We start from the raw sequence: 20,785 nt of genomic DNA, 5'->3' as shown, positions 1-20,785 counted from the left end.
TACCCAAATTATTTGTACCACTTGAAGGCTTGTAGCTAGCCCTCTAAGATACTAAATAAAAAGTACAGGCTAGGGCGCCTGGGTGGCTCAGTGGGTTAGGCCACTGCCTTCGGCTCAGGTCGTGATCTCAGGGTCCTGGGATCGAGTCCCGCATCGGGCTCTCTGCTCGGCAGGGAGCCTGCTTCCTCCTCCTCTCTCTCTGCCTGCCTCTCTGCCTGCTTGTGATCTCTCTCTGCCAAATAAATAAATAAAATCTTTAAAAAAAAAAAAAAAAAAAAGTACAGGCTACTTTTGTTTGTTAGGTAGAGGAATATGAACCTGTCTTGGCACTCATGTTACCTTTTGCAGTAACCTAGTTAAGGTGCCAAGTGAGACAGACTGTTCACTGGGAAGCTGTTGTGCTTCAGTATAATTTGCCTATTCCTTTGTAGGGAAGACAATGTCGATGTTTATGGCAGTTAATCCACAGTGATACAACCTTACATTTCCTAACTACAGATTTCCTAATTAACCATTTAAAACACCAACAATCAAAACCACTCAACCTTTATTTGCATATAAACAGTTCACTCTTTTTATTTACATAACCACCTTTCTCCTAGACAAGCAATGTTAGCCAACATAAGGCAAAGATGCCTTGTTGATGACAATCCTATTCAATTTTCTTTTTTGGAGGGTCTTCTCAGCAGCCAGTTATCACATGGCAATTTTCACAGTTTCCAAGAAGTTTTCTTCATTTTAAAACATGAAAGTGTTACACCTGATGGTAGTTATTGTCAAATAGTTCAATCAACCTTATATAGCTTTTATAATATAACTTCAAGTATGTGTATTATTTAACCAACACAAACCTCAAAAACAAAAACCAAACAACCAAACACTATCCCATTTCTGGTGCCATGAGACATAAGAGCACCACCTATTTTTCTGTTTTAGTGGTTAAAAATGGAATCCAGTTTTAGCACCCATCTACAGGAGTCAGAGGTTAATGACAATATATGATTGGCTTACTGGAAGGTAGCAGTTTTAATATCCCCTCAGAAGGTCATTTGTTTCTTATGCTGCATCCTGGCTCATGGAAAAGAACAGTATTAATGGGGAGGGATGGGAAATGACACACTTCTAGTTAAGGCTGTTTAGTACTTAAATCACTTAAAAACTAATGTCATATTTCCCTGAAGTATAGAATTATATCACATATAAAATATCTTAAGGAATTATGTGGTTGCAGATACATCAGTATAGACCACACTTAAAATGTTAAATGTGGCTTAAATATAGAACAGAGGAAAATCAGAAAAATTAATACTAGTGATCGAAGTCCCATCTTTTTAGCCAAAACAGTATTTCATTACTCCATTTCAAAAATGAAGTGAAAGATTCTAAACAAGTGATAACTCTTCACATTAAAAACACACAAAACTGCAATTAACTATATCAGTTATTAGACATGGTAAATAGAAGCAAAGAAAATAAAGTGCACCATTACAATATATAAAATTATAGACCCAGTAATCACCTTTTAAACTTGGTAATATAGACTGAAATATAAAAAGTACCTGTCAAAGCAAAGTTAGATAGAAATGAAAAAAAATTCAGTTGAAAAATTATAATTTTTCAGTAGAGCAGAGGGGCAAATAACCTTTTATTAAAGCTATTAGATTTGTAGACTCTTGAATATTTCGATTTTGCATAGGAGAAAGGAAAGCCATTCTTCTAGAAGGCACTAACTGGTTTAAATGTGCAAGCAACTTCATAAAGAAAATATGTGCGAAGTATAGTCAAGAAGACTGCTGGTTTTGTTGTTTTATTCCCTACTCTGCATGGGAGACTGCACAGTATTGCTGAGGAACTCTATCAGTCAGCAGGCTCTCCCATATCCTCTTCGGTGTTCTCAGTCCACAGTGTCACAGATCTCCTTTACTTTCTGGTTGAAGTCTTCTGGTTGATCTGCATACACATAATGCCCTGCTCCAAGAATGGCCTGAGAAAGGAAAAGGAGTCCAAAGGTCAGTGAGCAAAAGCACTTAATAAAACACATAAGCAAAGACATTTAGCAATGAAAGAGAGAACAGCTACACAGAAATAAAACATAAAAGAATGAGCAATTTCCATGTATTTCCATCAAATACACAATCTGAGAAAAGAAAAATCTATTGGACCTTACTAAAATTTTATATGCAAAAAAAAATTCCAAACTGACCACTAATGACGGGGCCAGCAAATCAAAATGAATGAAGTGAGAACATGCTGCCTTGTGAGGTGGGAGTTGGATAGGTGCCACGGGCATGTCTCACTCCCACCTTGGAGATACCACGGCTCTAAGGACAGGCACAGCCAGTCTGGACATGAAAACCTGTGTGGGTCAAACCCTGTCCCTCATCACAAGTGACAAAAGGTCCTGATGGAAGCTGGAAGTCTAGCTCAGATCTGAAAGCATGTGAAAGTGAAACCTCACTGAAAGCAAACATAACACAGCAGGATTCACCTACAACGGAAAGCCCAAACTAAGCCACACACTTACTATTGTCTTCACATATGAATGTGGTCGTAAAGACTGGATGCTGTTGCCAGAATTGCCGTCTATGCAGGATCGGGCGCCATAGATCACCGAAACTGGAATGTCAGGGTGCATTTTACCAATTCGCTGGAGCATTGGCCTTTTTGCCCATCCATAAGGAATAGTCATATTTTTGAATGCTGTCTCACCACTTAAAGAAAAGGAAAACAACACACATATGACTTTGAGGGATGAGTATGAACTGCACCCCCACCCCCATGAAAAACACTCATGTTTAGCTTCTCCCCCATTTAGGAAAAACCTCAGTCTGAATAGAAAATAATATACTAGGAAGTATAAGAAACAACTCCCACAGAAGATACATGCTTTTGTTTGATAAACAAAGATTCTGAACTCTAGTGGATTAAAAGTCACCCTCTTCTAAATCAAACATGCAACCCTATCATTAAACTGCCTGTGGGGAGAGCTAAAAAAAATTTTTTTTCCTACTGTAACTTGTTTCAAATGTAGAAGGTAACTTTTCAACATGTGCATGGCACCAGGTTTTTACCTGTTATAGTTAAAAAACCAGTACCAAAATAAGAAATGTGGAATGTGTATTTATATTTTTAATTTTCTACATAGAAAGACATTTAATGTTTAAAAAAACCTTTCTACCTAGGGAGAGACTATGTCTCCTGGAGCTAACCCATTCTTAGAGACAGCAAAAGATTCAACTAGGAACATGCCTGTCGTGTGCCAACTAACCAATCCTGAGCCATGCCTCTTCTGTACTGCCCACACATCCAGGAGGGATTTCCTCTGCCTTAACCAGCCCAGGGCCAGGCACCAGGCAATGAGACCACCTCTATCTCCTAGAGCCCACTGCAATGATTCACCTACCCCATCCTAAACTGTCTGCTACACCCCTCCTTGCCTTTCCTGAAGAACCCAATGAAAGTTCTGGCCTCAACTTTCCCTTTTACTGTTTTCTGCCACCTGACCAAAATCTGCTGCTTCCCTGAAACCCTCATGGCATTAAGTGACACTCCCCTCCCCCCGCCCAGGACCCGTGAGTATAATAAATTTGCTTTCTTGAGCCTTTGTATCTTTTTCCTTTGCCCACACTTGACTGATCATCACATGAAAGAGCACACAGCACTTTGCAAACTCCCAGGATAGAGTTGCTGTCACTTCTGTTTCCTTGCAGTACTAGGCACAACTCTGAACTGTCTGTTATGAAGAATTCAAGTTCTACCACAAGAAAGACAACAAACCAGCACTACACAGACACACATAATCCTGAAATGTAAGTGAATAAAGTATGAAGCCCAAGCAGTAAACCAGATGATGTACCTGGAGCTCAGCACTAAAAACTGTTGGAACAAGTCAGTAGCGTGTGAAGTCCTTATCCACCAGATCCAATGGCCTAGTGAGCCACAAAATGTCAGTCTCTTCAGGACCCCAAAACCTCTCCAAGCTTCCTTCACTCTTGGCGGAGAACCTCTAACCTGCTTTATTAAAAAGACTAAGGCAATCGTTCTACCACAACAGCTGCCACCGCCTCGACCCTTTAATAAAGCAGGTGTGCATGTCCTATGCCAAAACTGAGGGAGGCTGGCTCTTCACCTAGCCTCTCCACCTTGTACCCGAGCCTCCACTTGGAAAGGCTGAGGTACCACTTCCAGGTCCTGGAAGTATGGCCCATGGCCCACCTACACTAGAGTCATCTAAAGCATTAAAATCATAATCTGAAGCATAAAAATCAGCCCAGGATCACCGAATCAGTCTCAGAACAGGGCTTGGGAATCACATATTTGACAACCCCAGCAATCCTGGTACATCATGAAGCAATGAGAAATGGAACTCTCCTCTGCCTACACTGTGCCTGACCCTCTCCCTAGCAACTCCAGGGTCTTGTCTTCCAGGCTCCTTCTAGGTCCCCACTATCTTCAGGCTGTTTTCTCCACTGTTGTCTTATATCTAATGTCCATAAGTCATATATTTTAAAAAATAGGAATCACCTCTCTCTGTTTGGCCCTCCCTCTCCCTGTGGCTATCATGTTCACAGGCTCTTCCTCCTTCTTTCTCCCCTCTTCTAATCACTGTCAAAATACCTGCAAAACCCTCCTCCCAGTCTTCAGCCTCACTTACTCTTCACCCATGTAGCTGTGTTTGTCATGCTGATCCAGGATCATTAAAAAGTGCTCACCAAAAGAGGAGGGCAGTCATCATGTGAACTGGAACCATGCTGACTGGCATCTCCCATGCACTTGGGGAGACTTAATACCCTTTCGAACAGCAAAAGTTTAAGAGATCCACGGTACAGGAAACATCGACTTTTGCACTTCAGTCGCCCTTTTTTGGTAAAGTATGCATACTCAATTTGGAAATGCTTGAAATTCTTCTTTTCCTCTCAACTCCAGCTACCTCCTAGAGGTACCTAGGACCAAAGCTTCCTTAACTTAACCATAAGCACTTTGGCGGAAGACATCCTGCTTAGTCTCTCATTGGCATCCAGTACAGTGTTTTACATACTAGGCACTCCATGCATAAATAAGTAAATTAGAAGTATTAGTCAGTTAACTACTGATAAAAATCTCCTAGAGTCCTCCCATGTTTTCAAAGAAGAAAAGTATAAAACATCAACATAGTAAATTCAGAATCCTCACCCTTACCTTGGAGTCTGCACATTACAGTGGTAGATGTACTCTGTCACCGTGTCATCTTCAAACATTGACGAATACTTCCGTTTGAAATCAGGCCTTAAACGCTGCACTAGACTTAAACCTAAGTAAGAGGAAACAAATGTTTTAAATTATAGTTAAATGACAGACTAATAGAGAAAGGTTTTGTGTTTGCTTATAGAATGTATGTTATATGCATACAAATCTACACATATTCAAGTGTATACTTTAGGTAGAAAAGAGCACATTCTGCAGTCATCATGTGAACTGGAACCATGCTGACTGGCATCTCCCATGCACTTGGGGAGACTTAATACCCTTTCGAACAGCAAAAGTTTCTAAGAAGATCCACGGTACAGGAAACATCTACTTTTCAACTTCAGTCACCCTCAAGTTCTTCAAGTTCCCTAAGAATTAAAATAAGAGATAAGGAGTATTCCATATTGCCTTACAGAAGTGCTTCAGGAGCCCAAAACACACAAGTTAATTTTCTAAAACTTGTTTTTGTAGGAAAATAAATTCTATTAAACATGGCAGGCGAGTAGAGCAGCTCAAGTTCACTTTTTAATTTGTATTTCTCCCATACTTATAACACATTAATATCCAAATGAAGCAAACTGGAATATACAAGTCTTTCTGTGCAAAAATAAATCCAGGGTTTCTGCTTGGGACATTGCCAATTCTCCCAGCTAAGGACGTCCACCCCTGAGGTGAGAGATAGGGACATCCTTTCCCCAGAGGAAAAAGGATGAAGAGTAGAAGCCTCCATCTGGTCATTATTTTCCCTCCTGGGGCCCCAGGGGCTAGTCAGTTTCCCTTTCTGCTATCACTGCCCATTATTCTAGCAAAGTCTTACTTCTTTCCTGGCTCTCTTTCCTGCCTCTGAAGGAACTGTACAGCTCCACAGAAAATTCTTATGACGTGGTTGATTTTCTAAATCATGTCCCACCCTGACAACACACAAGCAGTAGTGGGAGACAAGGCATGGCATGAGAGGGCCCTTCATAGGCATCCTCCCTCCCTTGTCTCCTAGTTTCTTTTCATACTTTACTCTTCCCATAATTGCTCCCTGTGTAACTGTAATCAAGCACAATTCATTTATATTTCAGGACTGCACAGACTAAATGAAGTTCTTAAATAGTCCATCAAAGGAGGACCAAGTACCTGAGAGAAGTGACTCTACTCAGGAGGGGTGAGTGGTTGAGGGTGGGAAAGAACGGCTATCTGTCAGAGCACTGAAGGAGTGTGGTGTGGTCGCCCATCCAATCCCTGTGCAGTCCCATGGCTCTCCTTATCCCAGATGGAGGCAGTAGGACAGAATAGCCAGAGGAGACCATTTTCCATTCATTCCTTTCTTCTTGCTCAGAGTGCTGCTTTGTGGGATGGGGCTTCCTGCCATAGCAGCCATCAAACACCATGAGGAAAAAGGTCAAGAGAATCACAGTTGCAGGTCCAAACCCCAATGTCAATGAGCCAGCTACTAGAACAAATACTAAAACCACCTGCCTCCATCCTGCTTGTTAAGGCAATAATGAAAGGCCCTATGGTTTAAACCACTTACGTGTTCAGCTACTTGAAGTTAAAAGGACTCACTGATACAAGTTATAAGAGGGACAGTGGAGGTCCAGACCACCATCACTGGTAACAATGAGGGAAAGGAGAGTCCCTGGGCTTTGGCATGGAAACAGAGCAGCTGAGAGTCAAATGAAATTAAATCAGACACTAAACACTGGTACTTCAAAATGTGACCAGAAACACAAATCAGGAGTCCCCAAAATCTCTGTGGAAAAGGATGATTTTATCTTCTTAACACTCTGACATTATGGGGCAAGAAGGGAATCTGATCATGTGATCATACCTGTTATCTCCACAGGCAATCATGTCAGGCTCTGTGATCTGCCAGCTGGGTATCATCAACTAGCCAAAGGCTCTCTAATGTCACCAACAGGTCAACATGCAGCACTTCTCCCCATGCCCTGGGTTGACTAACCCCAGGGCTGCATTTCCTACCTTCTCAGTTTTGCCAATTACCTATAATATTTACAACATAAAGACTCCTCTTTGAGATGATCCTGGTTTCATTATTTTTATGAATGGGCTGATATTTTTTAGGGGAGGAAAAAAAGTAATTCAGTAATTCAGAGGAGGAGGAGAAAAAGATTCAGCTTGTTTTTTAAGATTTTGACTAACAATGGTGATCAGTATATACTCCTCTACTGCCAATCTGTAAACATTTTGCCTTTCTAGGACACAAATATAAGCACTCACCAAAGGGTCCTGCAATCCTGAGGCCAGCTAAAGGATTAAAGGGAGTCAGTGCCGCTCCCAAGGCTCTGATCCACACTGGGATTGGTCTGTCTTGATCAGCAAGGTCTGGTCGCTCAGGAAAACCCCAAGGCTCCACCAAAATGAGATGATTAACCCTGTTGGAGGAAGAACATATACATAATTTCATTTGGCAAACTCATCCTAGGACTCTAAAGAATTAACATGATTTATAGAGCAAAGGTAGAAAAAAAACGCCTTCCAAAATTTCACATTAAAGAGAAGATCAGTGGCTGACCAGTTATATCATGTTATTACATGTAAACTTTCAGATTTGGTAGGACTTGAGAGGTGGATGGTAGGAGGAGAGCTTCATTTTTCACATATGCAAATGTGGATAAAAAAGGGTATGTGGAAGGGCACATAACTGTGTGGCTACTCTTGAGGAATGGTATTCATTGTTGAAGCCACCCCCGGCAGATGATACAGATCACTGACAACTCAAAAAAGCCCAGTGTCTCCATGCAGCACAAGGTTGACACTGCAGAAATGACTGAAGAGTAATATCACACTTATAAAATAGCTTTAGACACCAACAACAGTTCTCTCCTGTAAGCCAATCATTCTAAAAACGTTAGGCATTAGCACTTTAGGTGGGTTCAAAAGGACTTTTAAGGGAACTTTTCACAAACACAGAGCTAATGTATAATGTGGCAGAAATTTCTCCTAGTTCGGTGAACATGAGCACATGGGTAGGGCTACCCAGAGTATCATGATATACTGACCTCAGATTCTATTCCTAACCCTTTGTTAATTTTCTTCTTTACTGACCAAAGACATAGAAAATTTTCAGCGAAATCTCATATAAAATTGTTTTGTATCACTAATAGTTCTAATTTTTCCATCTTCTGAAAACCTCTTCCTGCTAAGGGAAAACCAAAACTATCAGCAATACTTCCATGTGCCTGCATCACGGTATTTATGTCATTACGATTCTAAATAAAGCATAAAGGTCTTCATGACACAAATGATATTCAACTATAACCAAAACAGCCATCAAATGCCAGAAAAAACTTTCCAAGGATGAACGGACAGTGCTTTCCAAAGTCATAACTGAAACCAGAACATGGGCACAGACGGCTATTATTCCCAAAACAAAATGTTTTATTATTTTTGCCACCACAGACAAAGATGAGTTAGTAATGAGTCCTTCGCTTTGACTGCATTTTCTCAAACAGAAAGCTTTAGAGCATGGACCTAGTGCACAGAGCTCCAAGGGCCCTTGGAGCTCAGCCCAATCTTTCATCTCGTAGATGAGAAGGAAGGCTGAGATGCTCTATGTGATCTGCTCCAAGACATGCAGAAGTAGGGAGTCCCCAAAATCTCTGACTCCCGTATACTAACTGATGCCAACAAGTCACTGGGTAGAAGGCTCTATCCCAAGAATAGACCAAGCAACACAAGATAACCTATCAGTAACGGTAAAGCTTAACTTTTATCAACTCTAGGCCAGTCCTAACCCTACTCAAGATTTCAAAGCATCTGTAGAATGTAACTACCAATCTGTGTGGAGATATGTGATAAGTGAGATTCCCATATACTTAAGAGCGTCTTCACTCTTAAAAGTTTTAGGAGAATATTTTCTAATAGTGCATGGGAAGGGGGATGGAAAGGAGTTTATTTTTTAATGGCAGAGACTAACTGATAATGAATTCTCCCTAAATTCCTGTTACCACAGTCTACAGTGAGATCTGGAGGAGGGGAAGGGGAAGGGAAAGCACGCCAGAAGTCTGGGTGGAATTAATGAAACAGTCACCTAGTTGAAAGCAGCAAAGATTTCTGATATATCTAAACATACTTTACCCTGAAAGATAATTAAATTTTGTTACAAATTTATTTTGATATCCAGCTCAGTTTGCTCTCAGCTCTTATCTGCTTATCAAAGAAGGGAGAGGACAAAGGAAACATGAAGGAGGTTAAGTCTCATCTATCTCTAGCTAAGTGATTGTTGGTTCCACCTTCGTTTTAGCTTGCCTTGTTTGATATGGATCTTCAAAATAGTGCCCCTAGATGAAAATACCAGTTTAACAAATCATGCAAAGTTTATATAGTAAATATTACTTTAAAAAAAAATTTTTTTTAAAGATTTATTTGACACAGAGAGAGTAGGCAGAAAGGCAGGCAGAGAGAGAGGAGGAAGCAGGCTCCCTGCTGAGCAGAGAGTCTGATGCAGGCTCAATCCCAGGACCCTGGGATCATGACCCAAGCTGAAGGCAGAGGCTTTAACCCACCGAGCCACCCAGGACCCTGGGATCATGACCCGAGCTGAAGGCAGAGGCTTTAACCCACTGAGCCACCCAGGTGCCCTAAGAAAATGCCTTTTTTTTTTAAAAGGAAGTGAACTGACCCAACAATTTCTCGATCTGTCTTCAGCTTAGCATGGTGCTTAGTACATAGTAGGTGTTCAGTAAACATATGGAGTATTGTGTTTTTCCCAGGTTTCCTTTCAGTCCCTGTCTATAAGAATATACAAATTTTATAAACTATATCCATAGGGGCGCCTGGGTGGCTCAGTGGGTTAAGCATCTGACTTCAGCTCAGGTCATGATTTCAGGGTCCTGGAATCCAGCCTCATGTTGTGCTCCTCACTCAATGGGGAGTCTGCTTGTCCCCTGCTCATATTCTCTCTGTCAAATTAAAAAACAAAAACAAAAACAAAAACCCAAAACTACATTCATAGAATAATCTAGGATTTAGTCCAATCTGGATTTTTCTGGTCCCCAGATGACATTATAACACCATTATTTCTTATAGGAATCTTGCAGGTCACTACCTACTAGTGGGTAGGAAAATTTACTCAGAGTCAGTCTGCAGTCTTTTTAGTTGTATAATTTGAAACAGAAAAGTATGTAACAAGCCTTCCATGACACTTTTATTTCAGACACACACATATATAATTCTTATTGAGGGGTTATAGTCTAAAAAGTCTGAAAATACTTTTTTAAAAGCTCTGCAAAATTTTCTAAACTGGAATTATAAATCATTTGCATCATTACATGTAAAAGACCTCAGAAAATAACTGTTGCTTATTTTGGTTTTAAGACTCATTAAAAAGATAGACCATATGAGCACTTAGGTTGTGGCTACTGAATAATAAATATCTAGTAAATGTTAGCTAGTTATACTAGCAAAACTAGGAAGACTACCAGAGAAGACTTTTTTCAGAGAGCATGGGAAGACTCACATGGAGCTGGAACCATGTGAGCAGTGAGTAATTTAATTTTTATTCTTCAGGAAAGCCTGATCATAGGTTTTGGCTCACAGGTTATAATGTTGCACCAGACCAAGTTCTCAGGCTATCTTCTCACCAACTCTTCTAGTGAAAAGATTATCTCCTCATCTGATATAATTTAATTTGTTTTAATGTACATCTAAACAATTATAGTAATCTAGATCTAACCCTCTAATATTCCATAGCAGGTAGCCTGATGGGATTGTTAGTTCATACCCAGGGGTAAGGAAGGGTCTAGCCAGACAGCACACTTGAGTCATCCTATCAGACATCTTTGTCAAGAAACACGAGACTGATTCAAACTACAAAGGGGCACGTGGGTAGCTCAGTGACTTAAAGACTCTGCCTTCAGCTCAGGTCATGATTCCAGGGTCCTGGGATAGAGCCCCACATTGGGCTCTCTGCTCAGCAGGGAGCCTGCTTCCTCCTCTGTCTCTGCCTGCCTCTCTGCCTACTTGTGATAAATAAAATATTTTTTAAAAATCCAACTACAGGAAAAACAAAGAATTGGCAGAGCAGAAAAAAGAGAAGCTCATCAGCTTCTAAACACTTAAAGAGGCATTCCTCTTCAGGTTAGTCATCAGAGCAAGTCTTGAATTTAAAGATGGTGAGCGGTGAGCAGATTACAGCCTAAAGGGCAAAGCAGTGGCTAACATCTGCTCCAAAATGCAGGGATAACTGAGTCTGAATGCTAACAAGCATATATTATATAAACCTGACTTTCATGAGCTTTAAAGTCAGGCACCAGGCAGAAATAATACAACAAGAACACTCAGGCTCAGATCCAAAATGCACACGAGAATCTATAGGACACACTTACACAACAAGGAAAGGAACGAGGAGAAGGAACAGGAAGAACTCTAGTCAGAGTACAGGCAAGGCATTCTCAAAATAAAGTTAGCCCCAGGTATTTCCCATTGGCTCTGAGCCTCTGGGGGGAGAATGCAGCAGGCCCAGAAAACAAACAAAAGATCAACTTCAGGTCAACTACAGCAGCCTTTCTTCCAGAGGGAGGAGGACAGGAAACACTCAGCCCACTCTGTACAGTCAGGAAATAGAGCCAGGCAAGGCTGCAAGGTCTGATGATCTCAAAGTCATTTTGTGCAGAAGTAAAGACCAGTTTGTAACCCTTCTATTGTATCTATTCTCTTTGCTAAACACTTTCTAAGTTAATAAAAGTTACTATAGTCTCCTTTTCCTTAGTTTATAACACGGTGTTTATGGTGTCCTGAGCAGCAGGGGCCAGAAGGAAAGGAAAATTAGCAGCACAAAGTAGTGCACACACCAAAGAAAGGAGATAGCATATTGGGCTATTCTATTGGTTTGGTCTACTCTCTCCCCAGGCCCACATTAAGGGACCAGACATGAAGGGATCAGGCAGAATGGCAGCCCACAACACCTCACACCACGAGTGGCCCTGCTGCTTGGACACAGCACATTAATTCATAAGTGAAACTACAATGGCATCTCTATTATACATCACAGTAAGAGAACTGAGATGAACAAAGGTCATTTGAAGGGATGGAACATGGGAATCAGGCTGGGGCCCAACCTACAAACCAGTTCCTAACTTCTCTGCTCACCAGCCACATGGCCTTTCCTGAATGGCTCAGATGTCTACACAGCAATTTCTGTCCCCATTGCATAGAATGTTCTCCTGCTACTTCCCTTTGATACTCAACTTCAGCTTACATGGCACTTCTTTAAGGTACCACATTGAGCCAGGTTCTCATCAAGAGTTCTCACAGACCTGTCCACTCCCCTTCACAACCCTCAACAGCTTCCTACTCTTCGGGTGGTTAAGTTGTGTCTCTTCCCCAGCATACCTTAAGCCTTCTAAACACAAACAGTCACTCGACATTCTTTAAACACAACCGACCTACAGGAATATAATGTTAATGTTAGAGGATTTTAGTCATCACCAATATTTCAATGGAGGAATTATCCAGTTGCTTTTACATAAAGCATCACAGTTGCTGAATGATCAGTTTCCAACCATATCAAGAATCAGGAAAATATGTGACTACTGCCACAAGTTACGCCATAAAACCACTTCTGTGGATAGAGGCATTCTGCTGCTCATAAAGATGAAGCACCCAGGCTGACCTAATGTACCAAAAATTAGGGGAAAAAAAGATTACCCATTCTCTAGCAAAGAATGCTTCCTAAACAAGCATATTAATCTAGTAAACTAGGCACTTTCATTCTTCTCCTCAAACTGTCCTATAAAAATAAACAAGGAAAAGGGGCACTTGGGTGGCTTAGTTGGTTAAGCCTCTGACTCTTTGGCTCAGGTCATGATCTCAGGGTTGTGGGATCAACCCTGGTGTCAGGCTCTGCACTCAGTTGGGAGTGTACTTGACAGTCTCTCTCCCTATCCCTTTGCCTCCCCTCACTCCTGTGCACTCTCATACTTTCTCTCTCTCTCAAATAAATAAATCTTAAAAAAAAAAAAATCAAAAAAACAAAAACAACAACAACAACAAGGAATAAAAGAATGGGGCTGCCCATAAAATGAGGACAGAAATAGCTCTGGACTAAGTAAAAAAAAAAAGTTTTGTGGGGCACCTGGGTGGTTCAGTGGGTTAAAGCCCAGTCTGTCTTCAGCTCAGGTCATGATCTCGGGGTGCTGGGATCCAGCCCCCCATCAGGCTCTCTGCTCAGCAGGGAGCCTGCTTCCTTTCCTCTCTCTCTGTCTGCCTCTCTGCCTACTTGTGATCTCTGTCAAATGAATAAATAAAATCTTTAAGAAAAAAAAAAACTTGTGTGGGGTTTTTTTTTCCCTGCATGCATAGAAACAGTAATTAAGTAGAATTAAAGAATTAAGGAGAAATTGTTTTACTTCAGAAAGAAAAATAAAAGGAAAGAATATATTTGATATACCTGAGGAGGCAAAGAATGAAGTAGCTCTCTTAAAGTCCATTAGGAGAAAAAAAGAGACAAGGAAAAAGGCACAGTGAGTGAAGGAAATTAAATGAATCTCATTTGGGCTCCTGGGTGGCTCAGGGGGTTAAAGCCTCTGCCTTCGGCTCAGGTCATGATCCCGGGGTCCTGGGATCGAGCCCCATATCGACCTCTTGCTCAGCGGGGAGCCTGCTTCCTCCTCTCTCTCTCTCTGCCTGCCTCTCTGCCTACTTGTGATCTCTGTCAAATAAATAAATAAAATCTTTGAAAAAAAAATAAAATAAGAAAAAATAAATGAATCTCATTTGATCTCTAGTAGACCATTTCCTCCCTCTTCTCATCCTTCTCCCTGCAAAATCTTTCAGAAAAGCAGAGATTTACTTTAATCTCATGACAGCACAATAAAAATGTGCCAGTGGGGAAGGCTATGCACATGTAGAGGCAGGAATTATTTGGGAAACGTCTGTACCTCCCTCTAAATTTTGTTGTAAACTTAACACTGCTCTTTAAAAAAAAAAAAAAAAAAAAAGTCTTTTTAGAAAAGCTGGATCACAGCAATTGCACTACTGGGTATTTACCCTAAAGATACAAACATAGTGATCCGAAGGGGCATGTGCACCCAAATGTTTATAGCAGCAATGTCCACAATAGCCAAACTATGGAAAGAACCTAGATGTCCATCAACAGATGAATGGATAAAGAAGATGTGTATATATACACAATGGAATACTATGCAGCCATCAAAAGAAATGAAATCTTGCCATTTGCGACAACATGGATGGAACTAGAGCATATCATGCTTAGCAAAATAAGTCAAGTGGAGAAAGACAACTATCATATGATCTCCGATATGAGGAAGTGGTAATGCAACATGGGGGCTTAAGGGGGTAGGAGAAAAATAAATGAAACAAGATGGGATTGGGAGGGAGACAAACCATAAGTGGCTCTTAATCTCACAAAACAAACTGAGGGTTGCTGGGGGATGGGGGTTGGCAGAAGGGGGGTGGGGTTATGGATATTGGGGAGGGTATGTGCTTTGGTGAGTGCTATGAAGTGTGTAAACCTGGCGATTCACAGACCTGTACCCCTGGGGATAAAAATATATTATATGTTTATAAAAAATTAAAAATTTTTAAAAAATAAATAAAATAAAATTTTTAAAAAAGTGAAATTACCAACAAAAAGCACAGAAAAAAAGAAAGAAAGAAAAGCTGGATCAAGTGAGTTAGGTAAGAGACATTTAGAGCACATAGCTCCATCCTCAGTTAATATTATCAAAAGATAAACTAGGCATACTGAAAATTTTAAGAGTATATTTGAGCAAAAATCAATTTGAATATAGCAATGCCATACCTGAGTGGTTGGATGTGCTCCACTAAGAAGTGCAGAATAAAGACTTACATAGAAAAGGTGTGGAAGCAAAGAAACTATCTGATTGGCTTAAAGCCCAGTAGGCTATTTGTGATTGGTTGTTCCTAGGTTTTAATTTCATAACCTTGGGCTCCATTGCTCAGTGGTTAGAGCACTGGTCTTGTAATTTCATAACCTTGAAGTACTTACAGGCTTAGATTTTGGTTTGCTTATAGAGCCACCTCAGTCTGATGGCTTCCTTGTTTCATTCATTTAACACTAGGCACGTACTATGTGCCAACCACAGTCATCTGACTGAATTTCACTCAGGATTTGGGATCTTGAAAATCCAGAGAATCTCACTATTTTGAAACAAACTTGTGTTTAATAATGTAAGTTATGGGGGTGCCTGGGTGGCTCAGAGGGTTAAGGCCTCTGCCTTCGGCTCGCGTCATGGTCCCAGGGTCCTGGGATTGAGCCCCACGTCTGGCTCTCTGCTCAGTGGGGAGCCTGCTTCCTCCTCTCTCTCTCTCCCTGCCTGCCTCTCTGCCTATTTGTGATCTCTGTCTGTCAAATAAATAAATTAAATCTTAAGGAATGAAATTAAAAATAATAATAATATAAGTTATGCAGTAAAGAACACAGGCTTCAATTCAATATCCACCACAATCTATATAGTTCTTCAAAAAATTCAGCCAATTTAAACATGCTAATTATTTCAAGCATTCTCATATTTATCTATTTACTAATACTTAGTGATTCTTGTTCCCGATATAGTACTTTAGTTTTATTTCCTAGCATTAGGTACAAGCATTCAAAAACCATTTTCTAAAATGTAGTAATCCCAATGCAGGGATCATTGGCTTTGCTTTAGACACCTGTTCTGCCCACCATGTTGTTCAAACTATTTTACTATTCTCTTTCATAGATTATTTCAAAGTGTTTCATTCTCTTCTGAATCACTGATTTCTTCAGAGCACTTCATAACTGCAAATGAAAACTTCACCAACTGACAATAAATAGCCATGAAAGGTCAGGATTCTAAGACTTAGGGGTTTCATGGCCAGACTCTAACCCATATAGTCCTGTATCACGCTGCCAAAGAATAAATACCACAAGATAGACATAATAAACTCCTGATAAGAAACAAAGAAAGCCCAACCAACCCCGACCCCAATGGCCCTGTTATCTTATGCCAGAAAGGTATCCATTTCATCTTCTCTTACTTTCCATTGGGAATAGAACACAATAAAAGACAGTAAACCCTAAAAGCCAACTAGAAAAAATTTGGATTTCTTTTGAGAGAAGGGGTCTGCCAAGTGACAAGACTACACCATCTACCACACACAGAACTACAAACTCTCCAGAAAAACCAAGTGTTAATGCTTAAGTTGAGATAAAGAATCTACAGAGAAAAAGTCGGCTCTTCTAGGGGAAGAAAACCTCAGTTACACAGGGCTGCTGCTCTGCACTTCAACACACCTGGAGTTATGCAATGGGGCAGCTTCACAGGTACATATGTATAGTCTGAAAATAACCATCATCTCATTTCTTATTCAGACTTCAATGTCAAAGTTGGTTGCAATTTTGGATTTAAAAATTAGTCCAATGGAAAAATATGTTGGAAACATAAAATTTTGATTTTTTGTTTCTTTCTAAAAGTTAAGCAAAAAAAAAAAAAGCTTTCATTCTATTTTCTTAGCACAAATGACCTCCAATCAGAGTTGAAATAAATAATAGGATATAGTATGAGAAAATAAGGTAAAGATGGGAGATATTACAAGATTCTGAAGCAAAATTCTGAAGTCATTAATTCAATTACTTCGAAAAATAATTTTGTAGCCATAAAGGTAGGGCACAGCATAATAAAAGCCCTGTCAGATATAACTTGCAGATATATTTTCTGTACTTTATAAGTGAGAAAACTAAAGCTTCAAGGTTGAAGGATTTGCTCTAAGCCCAAAGATAGCACTGGCATGCAGGGCTTCTAATTTCTCACCTTTGCATTTGTCTTAGAGCTTATTATAACCTGGAAAAGTTAGGCAAAGACTGCTCAATCCACAGGTCTAATGATAACAATAATAATAAACAATACCACCAAAACAGTTTTTACTTGTGGCTTAAATTGTAGACATTCTAAGTTTGGCAAATAGAAAGTCCTTTCTCAAGCCTTCTACCAATGTGTAGCATGTGTAACAGGAAAACCCTGACATCATTATATTGGCTACTAAATCGGCCATTGGTTGCGGCTATTTGACCTCCTTTAAGAGAATCTGTCTTGTAAGGCTCAGACAACAACCACCAAGGACAAGAACTAGAGACTAGCACTTGGGTGCCTCCCTTCTGTCAGTTTCACTTACCTTGATGGGTACTTCAGTGAGTAAGCAGCAGCCAAGAACCCACCCAAGTTGTGTCCAAGCAAAATCATTTTGTCCAGTCCTAGGGCACATCTCCACTCTTCAATGGATTCCACAAACTGATTCTCCACTTCTTCCGCATCGCTGTCAAACCTGGGCCTACTACTTCGTCCAAAGCCCAACAGGTCAAAAGCATAGACGGGTCTACCGGTGCAAAGATCTCCAAAATTCAGTGCCCAGAGTCCAAGTCCACCTCCAAAACCATGGAGGAGGACAAGTGGAGTCTTATTTGAAATATTATGAGATAACTTCAGTGTCCATATTTTATTTCCATTAGATATACGAACAGGTTCTTTTTTGTATGTGCAGGGGACACCTAATGAAAACATAAAAAAGAAATTCTGATTAGCTTCACTACTTCTGAGAAGGGGAATATTTTAAAGGAAATCAGAAATAATCTAGAAATTATCTGGTATCCATTCATAGGATTTTAGCCTTTATTAGCTCATTCCTTAAAAAAAGCTTACATCTTATTCAAGCAAGTAATTCTCAATTACCATATATTTCACCTAAGTAGGAAGTTCTACCTCAGATAACTCTCAAGTACCCGTGGCCAAGGTCTTTTGGCAAGTCATGTTAGCTCTTTTCACATCCATCAAATAAGGGTTTTACACTCTTAGAACTAGAGAGGAACTCAATGCTCACGGGACACATTATTTGAAGGTCTCTAACTTTGGAGACAATATCAAAATAATACCTTGAATTTGTCTAACAGCTGAAGAGTAATCACTGAAGATTGAAGTCAGACTCACTTTTCCCTAAAAAGTAACCATGAATTTAAGGATGGACTAGCAGTATCTGCACTGAACACCTAACTGAAATCCTGAGTCACTTCAAAGTTTAGTAGGAAAGAGGTGACAGGGTATGACAGGAAGTCCTGGCATGAGGTACCAGGTAGTGTGGGTTCAAGTCCAACAATCTCCCTGGAAATAGAAATAATCGCAATTTTGTAGATAAAAACCTTTATTTGTTTTCAGTGGTGTAGGACTCAAACAAATTTTGCTGTGAACAAAATTTCACAATTAGCACCATTGCTTAAAAGTATACCAAGAGGCACCTGGGTGGCTCAGTGGGTTAAGCCTCTGCCTTCAGCTCAGGTCATGATCTTAGGGTCCTGGGATTGAGCCCCGCATTGGGCTCTCTGCTCAGCAGAGAGCCTGCTTCCTTCTCTCTGCCTACTTGTGATCTCTCTCTCTGTCAAATAAATAAATAAAATCTTAAAAAAAAAAAAAAAAAAAGTATACCCAAAGATGCCAGGATAGCCCCGACAGTACAAGTTTGGGTAAATTTCACTGCTCATAAGAAATTTTGTAAAAAGGTTTCCACACCATTAAAATGCACAATTTAAAAAAATCCTAGGAAGCTAAAACCAGAAGGAACCCTAAGGATCATCCTACCTCTTCATTTTACAGATAACAAATGGGAAACTGAGAAAGTGACTTACCCAAGGTGCTGACATCATCTGGTTGCATATCTGGGCCTGGACTAAGTTATCTTGTTCTACTCCAGTATGTGCTCCATTCCACAAAGCTACCTATTCTGGAACACCTAGAGCCTATTATCAGATTGTAGTCAGGGGCCTTTGGGGATTCCCTGAGACCCTTTCAGGCGGTTTATGAGGTCAAAACTATTTTCATAACAAAACTAAGATACCTTTTCACTCTCATTCTTTGATGGGTATGCAGTAGAGTTTTACAGAGATCACTAGATGTGACTACCAACAGCCTGAATGCAGAAGCAGGTATGAGAATCCAGCTGTCTTATATTAAGCCAGAAATCAAAGAGATTTGCAAACAATGCTACTTTTCTTACTGTATTTCTATTTGAAAAGTAGTTATTTTTAGAAAACATCTTATTTATTTTAACCTATAATGGGTTCCTATTACTTTCAAATGAATAAATTAACATACTTCAAATAATTCAGTTTTAATTTCTAATTGGTAAAGAGTCATGGCTATAACTGATAAACAAATCTCCTTAAGGCCCTTACTAATTTAAGAGTATAACAGGGACCAGAAGTTTAAGAACCCCTGCCTTCCAACACTTCTGTACTTGTTGATGACATGGAAAAGGGGAAAAAGCACTTTTTTTTTTTAAAAGATTTTATTTATTTATTTGACAGAAATCACAAGTAGACAGAGAGGCAGGCAGAGAGAGAGAGGGAAGCAGGCTCCCTGCTGAGCAGAGAGGCCGATACGGGACTCGATCCCAGGACCCTGAGATCATGACCTGAGCTGAAGGCAGCGGCTTAACCCACTGAGCCACCCAGGCGCCCCAGGGAAAAAGCACTTTTGCCAACAAACTAACACACCACAGAATCTTATCTCCAATTTCTGGGCAATGTGATCTTAGCAAACAGCTCAGGCAACTTACAAAAAGAAAACCTTACATTTTAAAATTTTCTCTTCAGCTTCTTTAAGGTGTGATGTAGATGTAGGGCACCACGTGGGAAGCCAGCCAGTTAGCCATCCTGACCTAGGGCATCAAAAAGAAAATACAAAGACATAAGTTAATGCTCTTCTCAACTTCCAACTGTTACATTTGAAGAAAAGCAAAATACGAAACTTACTATGTGATGGTGAAGCTATCTACATCTGGCAGAATCCACCTAATACATACAAAGTATTGTGGTAAAGTACTGGGGAACAGACATTCAACTTCAGCCTGTGAACCTACAAGTAGATATCAAAATCCATATTTATGGATAATCAGACTCCAAGTAATCAAGCAGAAATTAAAAAAAAAAAAATAGGCAGAACAAAAAAAGGCATTCATCCCAACCCACTGTAAGAAAGCCTCTTACCAGGGTGGAAATGCAGAAAAGGTAAAGACCATGAGTGGGTTCACTTAAATGGTAGGCTCACAAGCAGGTATAAAATTTTAAAGTTGAGAGAAGATAAATCTTATTAAAAAGGAAATTGGTTTGGGTTTTTTTTTTTTTTTTAAAGCTTCAAAGTTCATGGTTCAGAGTGGGAATGCACCCCTAATACAAATGCAGAAGTTTGACCTATGTATAACTTGCCTAGAGTGACTGGGTTAACTGTTAGTGAACATCTCTGGGATCCAACAAATAGTAGATGAAAAGAATGACCAAGGCCTTTGGCAGAAGATAGCTTAAAAAAGAGAACAAGGAATCAAGCTTGAGGCAATGAGCAAAGAAAGGTATGGGAACGGGATGCTGGAACAGACAGGTTTTGCTCATAGCCAGCCAAGGATAGGATAAGCATATAACTCCTGGCCTGGTGGCAGCAGACCACAGGCTTATCCTAACAATCTGGGTTCATGTGGAGCTCCAGCACTTATCTGACAGCAAGGGCCTTAGCACCTGACCAAGAGTATTTAAAGTGAAAGCTTTCTGATGAAAGAGAAA

General features: G+C 40.1%; 1 protein-coding gene across 1 annotated transcript in view; it reads right to left on the bottom strand.

Annotated features, from left to right (window-relative positions):
- Nucleotides 1-530: 530 nt before the first annotated feature.
- The window catches only part of ABHD5 (abhydrolase domain containing 5, lysophosphatidic acid acyltransferase), a 31,930-nt gene continuing 11,675 nt past the window's right edge, over nucleotides 531-20,785 (bottom strand). The window contains exons 2-7 of the mRNA XM_059162280.1: nucleotides 19,805-19,890; nucleotides 17,359-17,731; nucleotides 7,456-7,610; nucleotides 5,179-5,290; nucleotides 2,525-2,711; nucleotides 531-1,984 (exon numbers count right to left, since the gene is read on the bottom strand). Coding sequence (XP_059018263.1) covers nucleotides 1,895-1,984; nucleotides 2,525-2,711; nucleotides 5,179-5,290; nucleotides 7,456-7,610; nucleotides 17,359-17,731; nucleotides 19,805-19,890 — 1,003 coding nt within the window. The 3' untranslated portion in view covers nucleotides 531-1,894. The remainder of the gene's footprint in view (nucleotides 1,985-2,524; nucleotides 2,712-5,178; nucleotides 5,291-7,455; nucleotides 7,611-17,358; nucleotides 17,732-19,804; nucleotides 19,891-20,785) is intronic.

The sequence above is a fragment of the Mustela lutreola genome, chromosome 2, assembly GCF_030435805.1.
Source record: "Mustela lutreola isolate mMusLut2 chromosome 2, mMusLut2.pri, whole genome shotgun sequence".
NCBI classification, from domain to species: Eukaryota; Metazoa; Chordata; class Mammalia; order Carnivora; family Mustelidae; genus Mustela; species Mustela lutreola.
The sequence above is the reverse complement of the archived record's forward strand: the minus strand, read 5'-3'. Positions and strand labels throughout refer to the sequence as shown.